Source organism: Phytophthora ramorum (genome assembly GCF_020800215.1).
Source record: "Phytophthora ramorum isolate Pr-102 chromosome Unknown Phyram_PR-102_s0002, whole genome shotgun sequence".
NCBI lineage: Eukaryota > Oomycota > Peronosporomycetes > Peronosporales > Peronosporaceae > Phytophthora > Phytophthora ramorum.
In genome coordinates, this window is record NW_027150648.1 from 3,244,480 (window position 1) to 3,256,170 (window position 11,691).

General features: G+C 49.7%; 3 protein-coding genes across 3 annotated transcripts; 1 reads left to right on the top strand and 2 right to left on the bottom strand.

The window, feature by feature from the left end:
- Nucleotides 1-48: 48 nt before the first annotated feature.
- KRP23_2478 (TP53-binding protein 1) lies at nucleotides 49-3,696 on the bottom strand (the record flags this gene model as incomplete). Its single annotated transcript, XM_067887220.1, has 7 exons — nucleotides 49-250; nucleotides 328-519; nucleotides 591-685; nucleotides 766-843; nucleotides 927-986; nucleotides 1,062-1,193; nucleotides 1,276-3,696. The coding sequence occupies 7 exons, from the start codon at nucleotides 3,694-3,696 to the stop codon at nucleotides 49-51; spliced, it is 3,180 nt and encodes a 1,059-aa protein (XP_067749827.1).
- A 164-nt stretch (nucleotides 3,697-3,860) lies between these two features.
- KRP23_2479 (uncharacterized protein) lies at nucleotides 3,861-5,490 on the top strand (the record flags this gene model as incomplete). Its single annotated transcript, XM_067887221.1, has 2 exons — nucleotides 3,861-4,524; nucleotides 5,480-5,490. The coding sequence occupies 2 exons, from the start codon at nucleotides 3,861-3,863 to the stop codon at nucleotides 5,488-5,490; spliced, it is 675 nt and encodes a 224-aa protein (XP_067749828.1).
- A 1,496-nt stretch (nucleotides 5,491-6,986) lies between these two features.
- KRP23_2480 (uncharacterized protein) lies at nucleotides 6,987-7,910 on the bottom strand (the record flags this gene model as incomplete). The annotated part of the gene is made up of 5 exons (XM_067887222.1): nucleotides 6,987-7,063; nucleotides 7,142-7,324; nucleotides 7,404-7,474; nucleotides 7,540-7,569; nucleotides 7,642-7,910. 5 exons carry the CDS (start codon nucleotides 7,908-7,910, stop codon nucleotides 6,987-6,989), a joined length of 630 nt encoding a protein of 209 aa, XP_067749829.1.
- Nucleotides 7,911-11,691: the final 3,781 nt, after the last annotated feature.

The window sequence follows — 11,691 nt, forward strand, 5'->3', positions numbered from 1 at the left end:
GAAGCGGAGGCGTTTTGTGATAGCATTAACAACAGAGCAACGATGCAGTCACTGTGTCAGCCATCTGTGCTCAGACACGGCGAGTTTGTTCAGATCGCTCTCCTCCTCCAAATAAAAGATACTCTCATCCTTATACTTCAGCTTGCCATAGTCCTCCTTAGAAATCGCCACCACTCTTCGTTTCACTTGTGATGATGAGATTTCCAGCACATTGGCGGGGGATTTTGACAGCTCGGGGTTGTAAGGCTCGCTATTCATTCCACACACAGTGCAACATTGTCAACACAACTAGCCCAGCAACAAGCAACTACACAAAGCAAAGCGTACCGTTTCAACATGCCCACACGAAGCATAACGCGGCTTCCTTTGTCTTTCCTCTTTGACTGCGAGCCTTCATCTTTCCGTGCATTTACGTGAATACTGAGGATTTCGCAGACATTGAACAGGAGGTAGTGGTCGGCTGCACTGCCCGAGATGTCCGCCATCACAAGCTCCCCCGTGTATAACTTCAGGGTCGTGCTACCAAGACGCAACAGGAATATATGAGCGAGCCATTCACAGGTACGTGGAGAACAAGGCCCAGAACGTACTTGTCGCTGTCACCAATTTCAGCGCTTGCTGCAAAAACATCTACGCAGCCTACGCGCTGTGGTTCAAAAACTGGTTCTTCGGGATCCAGACATCGCTAAGAAACAGCCAAACTCTGTGTTAGTTGGCAGATCGACGATATTTCCTACCACACGGATTATCTCATGCTATGTGTACCTGAAGGATCATGCACTCGGTAACCCACTGGAAGTCTTTCACCGGCACGCGGCGTTTCTTCTTGTAGTACCGGCAAGTCTATATTTTAGACGACACAAGGATACACAATTACCGGTCAAACGGCTAGATCATACAGCATGGTTGGTATCAATGCTCCATACCTGAGTATACTCGTCGCAGAGCACCACATCCACGTTAACGTCGCTCTTGGTAGACAGATTCTACAAGTCACGACACGCGTTAGTGGACGACAAAACATCGACCGTACAGAGTGTTACTGATACCGATGGACTAACCTCGTATACAGCATCTGCACCACAAGCCTTCAAAATAAAAGCCATCAGATTGGCCTTGTCCTTCGCTTCTGCCTTCGACGTTTGTGCCACGTCACTGACAATACCAAAGGAATAGCCTTCAAAAATGTGTAGCTGTTCGCACAACCGCACGCAGCAAAAAGGTTAGTTTTGCATTCAACCATCCCAGGCGTTCGACCTATTCGAGAGGACTTACCTCTCTAGGGGGGAAACACTCGAATTTTCGAGTGGTAACGGAGTAGCCTGTTGGGACTTGATAGCCATCGAAAGGTACCACATAGCCATCTTCAATACAATCGTGAATCCAATCTGTATGAACGACGGGGATTCCACATGCCACAGCTTGCATAAACTTGCGCTTGCGCCATGATACCGGTGTTGCGATAACCACAGCTTTGACGTTGTTTTTGTATAGAACATCCTGGTATCTTTCAGGAATTTTGCCTCCGTGACCTTCAATCAGCTCCTTCAAGTTTTCTTCACCGGTCTTCACGAAGCCCGTCAAGCAAAACTCGAACTTGTACTTGAATAGCGTTCGAGATCTTGAAGCATATGCACGCTGTGACGGCACGGGGGTTAGTGTTCTTGTTCGTGTTCGAACTGTAGGGGTTGATGAAGGTGTGGACTGAGAGGACCGAGTGCCGCGGCGGGCAGGAGGCCGAGGAGTTTGCGGATCACCTCCGTCCGATTCTTTTGGCGTGCTGCTACTGTCAGGTGTAAAAAAACCGCGCTTACTCCTCTTAGGCTTGGATGAGCTAGGGGAATCGGTACCTTCAGCAGAATGTTTTTGCTTCTTTCCTGTCGGCAAATCACATGGCGATGTGGTTTTCTTCTTCAAACTTATCGTGACCCCAGTGACATCGGGAACGGCAGAACCCTCTACAGGTATGGGGGTTGGAATTGCCGCCCATACCGGGCTGATAGAAGACGCGAAAGGGCTTGTTTTGTCACTGCGAGAGAACGTTTCTGATCTCTTTGACACAGCTGCCCCTTCACTTGGCAGGCTTGCACTGAAGTGTGGCTCGCCTTCCTGCGACTCAGGCATCGAGAACGAAAACTCTAGTGTGCGGATCGCTTTTGCCTGAGAATCGGTTCCAGCAAGATGCTCGTTCGTCAAAAGCACATCGCTCTTCTTGGATACGTTTTGTTGCGAAGGCAAGTTCGGCTCGACGATGGGTTCACTCTCCGCCCGAGGTTTACTAGGTTGAGTAGGCACGCACTCATCTGGATCATTGTCATGTTGGGACTTCTGCGAGCTCTGCTCATCATCACCACTAGGGGCGACTGCGACGACAAAATTTGTGCTGGTTTCGGCAGCATCGGATCGTTTAGATCGGCTGGGGACAACTCTTGGAGTCAGATAGTCCTGTTGGGTAGTTTGTGACCCTTCTCGACTCGTTGCTTCGTCCTCAGCTCTTCGCTGGTCACTGATTTGATCCGGCGTCGGCACAAGGGTCATTTTTTCTTCTCTCGAAGCACTGCCCGCAGTCTCTTTCTGTGGATTTGCCTCGTCATCGTTGCCATCATCTAGAATGGTCGAGTCGGCCCCGTATGGTAAAGTGCCTGTATCAGAATAAGGGTATACTTCTGTATCCTCTTCATCGCAATCGCTTCCAATTTCATAGCTGCGAGTCATGTCCATATCGTCAATAGCCCCATCATCGTCAAGCTGCTGTGTACACTCCAGTTCATCCTCGTAATCGGTCTCCCGGTCGCTGTCTTCTGACATCGCACTGGTATCAAATTGAACATGGTCTGTCGAATTCTTGCCACAATTCTCATGAATAATCGACTCATTGGTGGGAACTTTAACCATAGCCTGGAAAATCCGCGGAGCAAGGTCTTCACTATACTCCGAACACGCGCTAGCTCCTGGCAGCGAGTCATCAGCGCGTTTCCCCCCAGCACTCTCTTGACTCACTGTTGCATCAGTAGCAGCAGCAAATTTGCGTGCTTCATCCATCGTCTCTGCGTCCAAACTTTCCTGGACATCCTTCTGGCCGTTCTGATTCTGTGCTGCATCCACTTCTCCAGTCGACCCTTTCAGGTCCAGTGAACTCTCAGCCACTCTCCGTTTGCGAGCTCGCCACGCACTTTCCATCGACGCCAGCATCGTAGGCGGGGGACTTGACCTGTCTGCACCTGCGTCATCCTCACGTTGTCGCCGTCTCTTCAACGGCAAAACCTCCTTCATGTTCTTCTGAACCAGTTCACCTCGTCTCTCTCCAGCAACTTGGTCTATCACCACGTTCTCATCATCCTGCGTGTCGCCTTCAAACAATTCACTGAACGGGTTGGACGTGCGTATCGAACTTTCGTACGACGTCGCAGGTCGGAAGCCGTTGTCGCCTCTCGTGGTCGCATCCAGGTTCAGCACCAGTTTCGGGGTCTGTTTCTGCTTCTGCTGAAGATGAGCAGGCTCCACTTCCACCTCCTCGGCGCTCGGAGGCACGTGGAATCCCAGAAAGGCGCTCGGGTCAGCGCTGCACTGCTGAGACTCGGCGAAGCTGTCGTTCGGGCGTTGGAGGGGGCTGTCGGGCCGCGAAAATGACGAGTCAGAGAGACAGGACGTTGGTACAGACCCAGACGCCGCCGACGGGCGCCGCGGAGACTCCATTCGCGCGCCAGCACCTGTCAATGAAGCGCTCAGTTCCGCGCGCACTGCCGTTGAAAAATGGCGAGCACGGTTATTCCCGCGTAAGACCTATTTGAGGTGTAGAACACTAAACACAAGAATGATGGTCAGTCAGTTGAAGTCCAATTGTCGATGCCAATTTCGGAATGGAAGGAATAAAGACACTGGAGCGAGCTTTTGAGGAGGCGGAGACTGCACTGGCGAGTGCTGATGGGAAGTGTGTGGCTGTGTGGCCCGCTACAGCGGCGGGGTTCGTGGAGGAGTTGCAGGTGATGACGGAGGAAAAATGGGAGCGACTGCTTCGAGTTGGGTTGAAACTTGCTCCAGACGTGGGTGTGAGGGAGCTCTACTGCTTCCAGAACGTCTCGACCTGCAACGGGTTGACGGCGGGTGTACTGCGATTGGTTCAAGATTCTCAGAGCCCTCCACGTGATCAACAAGAGGGCACCAGGTTCTGGAAGCTGCAGCAAACCCTGGTAGTTACCCGGAGGAAGATGGAGGAAACGAAGGAGCAGGGGGGGAACTCGAGCGTCAAATCAGCTGAGAAACAGTCACCCCCTCGAGTGGTGAGCGTCGCCACGTCCAAGACTATTTCCCCGGAGGAAATGCGGAGGAAAAGGAGCCGCGTGGACGAAGCTATACCTCTGGTTCATGCACCAAAGTGCAGTGTGGATGAAGTGCGTCCACCAACGAAGACGCGTCGTCTGAACAGCAAAGGGGAGAAGAAAAGAGTAGTCCAAATACGAGTGTCCAACAGAAGAGACAGCAAAAGTGATTCGGAGGAGCATAGCGACCAGCCTGAGCCAAGAGGTAACAGCGTTCAGCTTCGCCGTAATGGTGGGGTCGCGTCGGTATCTCCAGGGTTCATTGCTGTGGACAGAGGCATTTATTCAGCTGGATCCTCGACCAATATCTCCGAAGAAGACAGCGTATCAGATACCTCCGATGAATTGGAGAGTGATGTCGATGCTCGCGAAGATAATGCAAAGCGGGAATTGTCTCCACACAAACCACGCAAAACGTTCGGCGAGTGCGATACACTCTTTGCAACTTTGCAGCAGGTGATATCAGCTGGGCTGGGCTTGGATAGCGAAGACGAAGATGAAGAGGATTCCAACGCAAGTAAATCTGTCTCCCTTACTCGAAGTCGAGTTGCCAGCGCATCGTCTTTCAAACCATTCTGGTCCATTTTTGAGAGTGCATCGACGATACTGAGCGGTTTCTGTGGTTTGACCTCACTACTTGCAGCAATCACAGCCCAGGATTCAATGGACTATGACCTTCTGTGGGTTGAGGGAGAGGATCAACAACACTGGACGATGTTTGGCGAGCCGCGTACTCCAGGCAGAATCGGTGTGAAAACAAGGCGACACCACCGTGGAGCGAAACATGCAGATTCGAAGTGGAGGTGCTGATAAACTCGTTAAATAAAAAACCACGTTTCGTGGCACTACTTGCTAAGCAGCGCTCGTGTGCATGACTCAGGGGGTTTACAACCTGAACCGCTTAAGGCGCCATTTCATTTCAGATATCTCTTTTCGCAACGACGCTCAAAGAGATCCGAGAATCTGTTGAAGTTCTATCCTTCAAAGTGATCCAATAGTGTTGGAAGATTGTAAATTCTTCGACCTTACTACTGTGGATGACATCCTGAATATCTTTGAAAACCGTGAAGGTTCTGCTAAGCGGGACGTGATCGTGGCGGATTTCTCACACATATTCGCCTTCAAATGAACATATCACGTGTGCTATGTCTTGGTGTCAGTGACCCGCTAATGGGCTTGTCCGTCATGAACAAATTCATGGAGTGTTTCGTACTGCGACGTAGTTATGAATTGATGACACCATCACCGAGCACTTGACGGATAAAGCGTTCGAGTGGAAAATGCTGGCCACGCGTATGCCAGCGTGGGTGTGCCAATCCTATCTCGCGTAGTATGTGCTGGCGAAGCATGTTGTGTGCATGCGTAGAGCACAGATGCACCAATAAGTTGTTTATTTTGCTTTATCGTTGCTAGTAATTGTATCGCGAGCGATTAAGAGTTAGCTGGAGCCCATGATGAAGGTATCGGCAATTAACATCGAATGCAAGACCTTGTTGAAAAGATCGGCTTGCCTCCGCAAATCGCCCAAGGCCACACAGTGCGTAACCTTTGCGGTAGTATCCCTAAAGTTACAATATCCTGACATCAGTATATTAGCAGCAACTGAGAGCAAGTATTCAACGTACGACGGTTGATTTTGGGTCCAAGCACACAACTTGTTCCGCGTCTTGCAGCGACGCTGAGAATTTTCCCATTGCTGCTAAGAGCGTGGATCGCCGTGTGTACAGAATGGCCATGTTCTTTTGAGTATCTGTGTTCACGCGAATAATTTTGTTGTACAGTTCAAGCATCTTCTGGGCTTCCTGCAAAGGTAGTGTCGTCGGTGCATCAAGAGCGAGTGAGGATGGCGAGAAGTTCTTGTGTCCACCACTAGACTTCTCGGCTGCACCGCCTTCAGTACTAGATCGTGCTGTGCTTTTAGAACAGAGCGAAGGTAGTAACGAAATACTTGGCTCGCTGGTAAAGTTATGCTGCTGTCGAAGAGAGCTCGTGCTTTTGGAGGCTCGTAGCAGCACGGAGTCGAATTCTTCGCCAGAAGTTGGCTGTCTGGTAGAAGTTAGCGCTGTCATTGATCTGGAGAGCGGGGAATTCTGTTCCGCAAGTGCAGTTATCTTCTGCGCGAATTCAATCGATTCGAGGTGCGGTCGCGAGTTCCGAAGTGTTAGCTTGTGAGCACCACAAAACAACTCTGTGTATCGACCTCTTTTCGTAGCAGCAACACATTCGCATTGAAGAAAGCCAGGTGTAGCGAACGTCTTGGGCACATGGGCAGCTTTTGGGTGAGCCAACTGACTTGCATGGAATTCTGCCAGGAGATTATCATGGGGCTTTGGTTCTTCGGCTGCATTTTGAAGAGAATCAAAGACGTCTTTGCTGAAACTCTCGCTCATACTTGTTCAGAATGCGAGAGGGTCGTCCTGAATGAATCGAGCATGCGTAGAATAAACATTCGCTATCTATAGGTACAAAAGATGGCACTTTTCGACATGCTTTTGCTTGGCGTGCTGCTAACAAATTGACAGTCTATTCAAAACAAATAGGATAATGGCCTATTCAATCAAGGTTCCAACTCGAATGGTCCGAGCCGCCGCAATGCTCGAATAACCTGAGCTCTGCTTATATTAATACCAGAAATTCTGGATGCATCGCGATGGAGGCTGTGCACCATTAAATTTCATCCACACGACCCGAGTAGTCAGCGAACATATCGCTCTTGCCTTGTGCGCGCGCTTTTGCGCCGGCCTCTGCAGGAAGATCGCAAAATTAGCATTAGAGACAGTAACCCACTACAAATGTTAAAACAGCTACATGTAATAGCGTACCATGAGGGCCTTTTCCCTGTGAGGGCTGGAAGGAGTAGTGTGGAGGGTTGGAAGGAGCCTGTCGTCGTGAAGGGCGATTGGGTGTGGGCGACGGTGGACGCACCGGCATCCGCTCAAACTCTCCCTCTAGACCTTCAAAAGGATTGAAATCACCACGGCCCATCATGCCACCACCGAAGAAATCTGCAGCAGGAGCACGAATAGCGCAGCAAATCATTAGACCACCACTAAACTCCTCCACTTAACAGCAGACAGCTCGTACCTTCAAATGGACGAAGCATTTCTTGTCGAAGGAAGTCAAATGGACTCATTTGGGCCTCAAAGTCATCACCTCTGATAGCAAATAGCAACAAAGATTCAGACACCAAAACCCCTTCCAAAAGACCAAATGAACATACCGTTGCTGGAAAAAGAAGTCCTTGTCCCCTCTGCTTAACACAATACATCAAACCCACGGTCAGCACTCAGTTTCTAAAAGCTCCGTCCCAATCGGCGCGTACCCTTTACGTGGATCCATCCTCTCCCGATTGAAAAAGTCGCCGGTGGACGCTTCTCCGCTGTGCTCGTCCTCGGTGATCTCCTTGCGGTTCGAGATGAGCTCTTTGCGCGAGTTGGGGCATTGGCGGAAGATTTTCTTGATGATCTCGCACTTGCTGTCGCCGTTGATGGACCTACAGCTTTGCGACAGAGCCGTCGAGTAGAAGCAGCCAGGGTTGGCCTCGCGGTCCTTCTGGATCAACTCCTGCTCCTCGTCGCTCAACGTCGGCATCACTCTCCACTACTTGAGGTTAAATCTTGAGATTCGCGGACGCTTTCAATTGTGCCGATTTGGTCCTTCTGGAACAAAAAAGACTGGTGTATGTACACATAAAGAACCATCATTCTGGAAAACGAGTGAGCGTCCTTTTGTTGCCGTTGAAGTTATTTATACGTGCCAAAATACAGTCATTTGTGCCGAGTTCATGTTGGCATTTGGTTGATTGAAGTAATGAGTGACGGCGAGCGGGCTTCTTCTCTGCTGGAACTCCTGTACTGCTCCAGCGAGGATGTGCGCTTTCCCGCAGCCAACCTGACGCTGTCCCAACGCGCATCGACCTTGCCGTCGTCCCAGTTGGCGGTGTGGGAATCGGAGAAATTCTGCGAGTTCCCGCAAGAGTTGGTATTTCGCGTCAATCGAGGCTTACCGACATGCATTGAGCAGGTGAATCTGCTATCGCACCCGTTCAAAGTGGCGACCCGAGTTGAGATTTTCACGTCCGCAGCCACAAGCAATGGAATTCACGACGGTAGGACCGGTGTCAGATTCGAGAGGCTTGGGTTTGTGTGCTTTCGCAGCAATGAAAAGGCGCAGCGTGCTGCTTGCGAACTTCAGGAGGTGCAGCTTCCCCAACCTTCGAAGATTACACTGTTGCGTCTGGTTTTGCATCCGTGCCATCAGACAAGAACCAATCTCTTTAGCCAAGTTGGATTGGCATCAGTAGCAGCTTTCGAACCGCAGAAAATTGCGAAGGTGGCGCTGCCACTGATACCACCTCCTCTCAAGAGTGCATCAAAAAAGTCACCTCGTCGTCGTGTCCATAGTCTTTACGACACGACCACCCCCAGCCCAGCGCAAGAACGGGAAATGAGATCCCCTCGGGCAGCAGATATCTGGATTCAAGACACCCAGAAAATGAAGACACCAGAGCAAATTTTCGCAGACATTCAGATCGGCAAGCAACTCGTTCAATATGCTGGCAATGAGAAGCAAATACAGCCGTGGATTTCCTTGGAGCAGGAAGCTAGCCACTTGATCAATCTACTTGGGCAAAGTACAAAAGAGCTCGAAGATACCAAACATGTAAATGATCTCGATATGTTTGCTGAGTTTGAGCAACGCAGATATCACCTAGAGAAGATGCTATCCCAGAAAATGTCCTCTTCGCCGAGACCGCGCGATAAAGATGAACATGCGCTGACAGCACTTCAGGGGCTTAAAGCACATGACATACTGAAGAGGCTCAAGATAAGTCAGTGGCAAGAGAGAGAAGCATTACTATGGCAGCTTGCAGAGTGCTCGCAGGTAACAGATCAAAGTTGCCAAATTGCGATAACGGGTGCAGAAGCGTTAGAGATATTGGCTGTAGTTCTGGATGACACAAACGCCGAAGTATTTGCCGCCGGCTGCGGGTTTTTACGGGCACTATTAACTTGTTTACCATACTTCCAAGATGCAGCCGCTTCAAAATTGGATGTAAGTCAGTAGTACTTTAGTTTCGGACTACAGTATCTGGAGCTAGCAACAACTCATGAAATGCTCGATATGTGATATAGGTTACCGAAATTGTTGCCCGACTTACAGACAGGCTTGGCGCACGCGAGGCGCCAATTCGCAATGTTGCTGCGTTCACTATTTTGAAGGTAGGTACGCCGTAAAATCTTTACGCCTCCACGCAGTGAATTTACGCTAGTTTGGAAACACGTGTATAGGTCGCTGGGACAACACGAACAAGAGGGACATTCGTGACGCACCTCACTCTAAAAGATGCCGAGAGGAGAAACTTCCAACACTCAGACCAGCAGCTTCTAGCGATCTTGAAGCTTTTAGCAGCGCTACTATTGTCGTTTCACTGTTGTGCAAGTTTTGATATCGCGCCCCGACGTATCCTTCGCTTTTTGCTGCTTAGCGGCGCTGCTCAACACGAAATCTCCCTTATCCGCGAAGCTGCTAAGCAGGTAGTACTTGCCCTCTGCTGTGACGTTGACGAAGAATTCATAATGAAACATTACGTCAAGAAGCTATCAACGGAGCTCCAGGAGCGATATGAACTTTCCTTGAATCAGAGCGTACAAAGCTATCGATCACGAAAGAGCACTGGTTATTAGCTTGCTGCTGATAGCCTGTTACTGAAGTACGCAGTTGTCTTGATCTTTAGCACCGCTTTTGACTTTGCGTTTCTCCTTGCCTTTGACTTTGGCCCGTTCAGGCTGATAGGGAATTGCTTTTTGCTTGGTGGGGTCTTGTGTAACAGCGACAGGAAGCAAAACTGAATCGGTGCTTGTGGTTGGAGCTACAGCAGGTACTTCCTGTAAAAGTGTGTTATCTGCAATATTGGTTGAGTCTTCTACGACCTGAACTGAGCTTTTAGCAGCAGCAGCAGAAGTTGCATCACTTGACACAATCATGGTTGCTGTACTGACAGCATTCTTGCCAGGTTGATTACTTGTCACCGCTAGAGTTTTGGTGGTCTTGGGAGGTTGTAAGTGATCTTCGGGGGAAACTTTGCGCGTCTGTTTGGGGGGATCGCTACGCTGTTCGATTGTTCCTCGAAAAGCTGCAAAACTCGAGACCACTTCTTGGTGGTGTGGCGGTGCTGTACCAGCCACCTTCGTGCTGCTTGGAGTACCAACGTCGAACACAAATGAAGCTGCATTTCGTTGAATCTCCTCGTGAAAAGTTTCTTTCGGTGGTGTTCGGGCAACAACTTGCCCTTGGAAAGTGATGTTGCCTTTTTGAAACAGTTCGCATTGCTCCATTTCATCCTTCTCTATAATAATTTGAGGTGCACGTACAAATACGTGCCGATACAGGGCGCTCGGACGAGGCTGGGATGAAAAGTATCGCTGCATTTGTTTGGCAAACTCAGCAATCTCCAATTCCGTAAGCGGGTCTTGAACAAAGTCAGCAGTGTGATAGTGGCAGTTGGAGCGATGTCTGTTTAGAATACTTGCGACTTGCAGGTGTTTGGGCACAGCGACCAATAGACCCTTGACAAGGTTGGCGTTATCCTTGGCTTGTTGAGAAATTGAAGACGATCGGTCTATTTCATTTAAGCATTCCGAAGCAAGTCGTATTACTACTGCATCTTTGTCATCAAGGTTTGCATTTTCCAGAGCACGGGATGAAGACCTTTTCGGCATCAACCAGTTGGAGCAAAGCGAGTGTATACTGGCCTTCACGTTGGTTGAAATTCGACAGTGAATCATGTCATCCCGCAAGATCAACCGAAGCAATCGCAATCGGCTTGTCGTGAAAATGACCCCGGCAGCACTGTCGGTAGGAGTAAGACCAAGAAGCTCTTCGAAAAAGCTTGCACGTGTTAGATCTTGCTCGATCAGCGACCGGATAAAATACAGAAACTCCCTGTCGATTGACGGAGGCAATTTAGGAAGCCCATCCGAAACTTTCCGGCTGTGTGGGTTGGTACTCGAACGAAATGTTGGCTTGCTAGCGTGGTTAATGGAGGACCAACAAAGTTGGCTCGCAAGTGTTGACTCGAGAATGATTCGCAACCCATAGCTCACGTTGGTGATACCAACTTCCTCTATTAGCCCTAGCGACGACGTACTGACAGATGCTGCAGGGTCATTTGTATTCTGGGTATTGCCACCCACAGGTTGATATTGTGATGTTGTCTTCTTCGTATTTGCCATTTTAGTCAGAAACACAGTGTGTGCTAGATGAATCGTTGCGCGGAACACACGAGAAGACTTTGCCCCCCCGAACACCTATAATGATAAGTGCAACGATACCCTCGAGCGCAGATGTTGCACCAACGACGTCTTTGAGA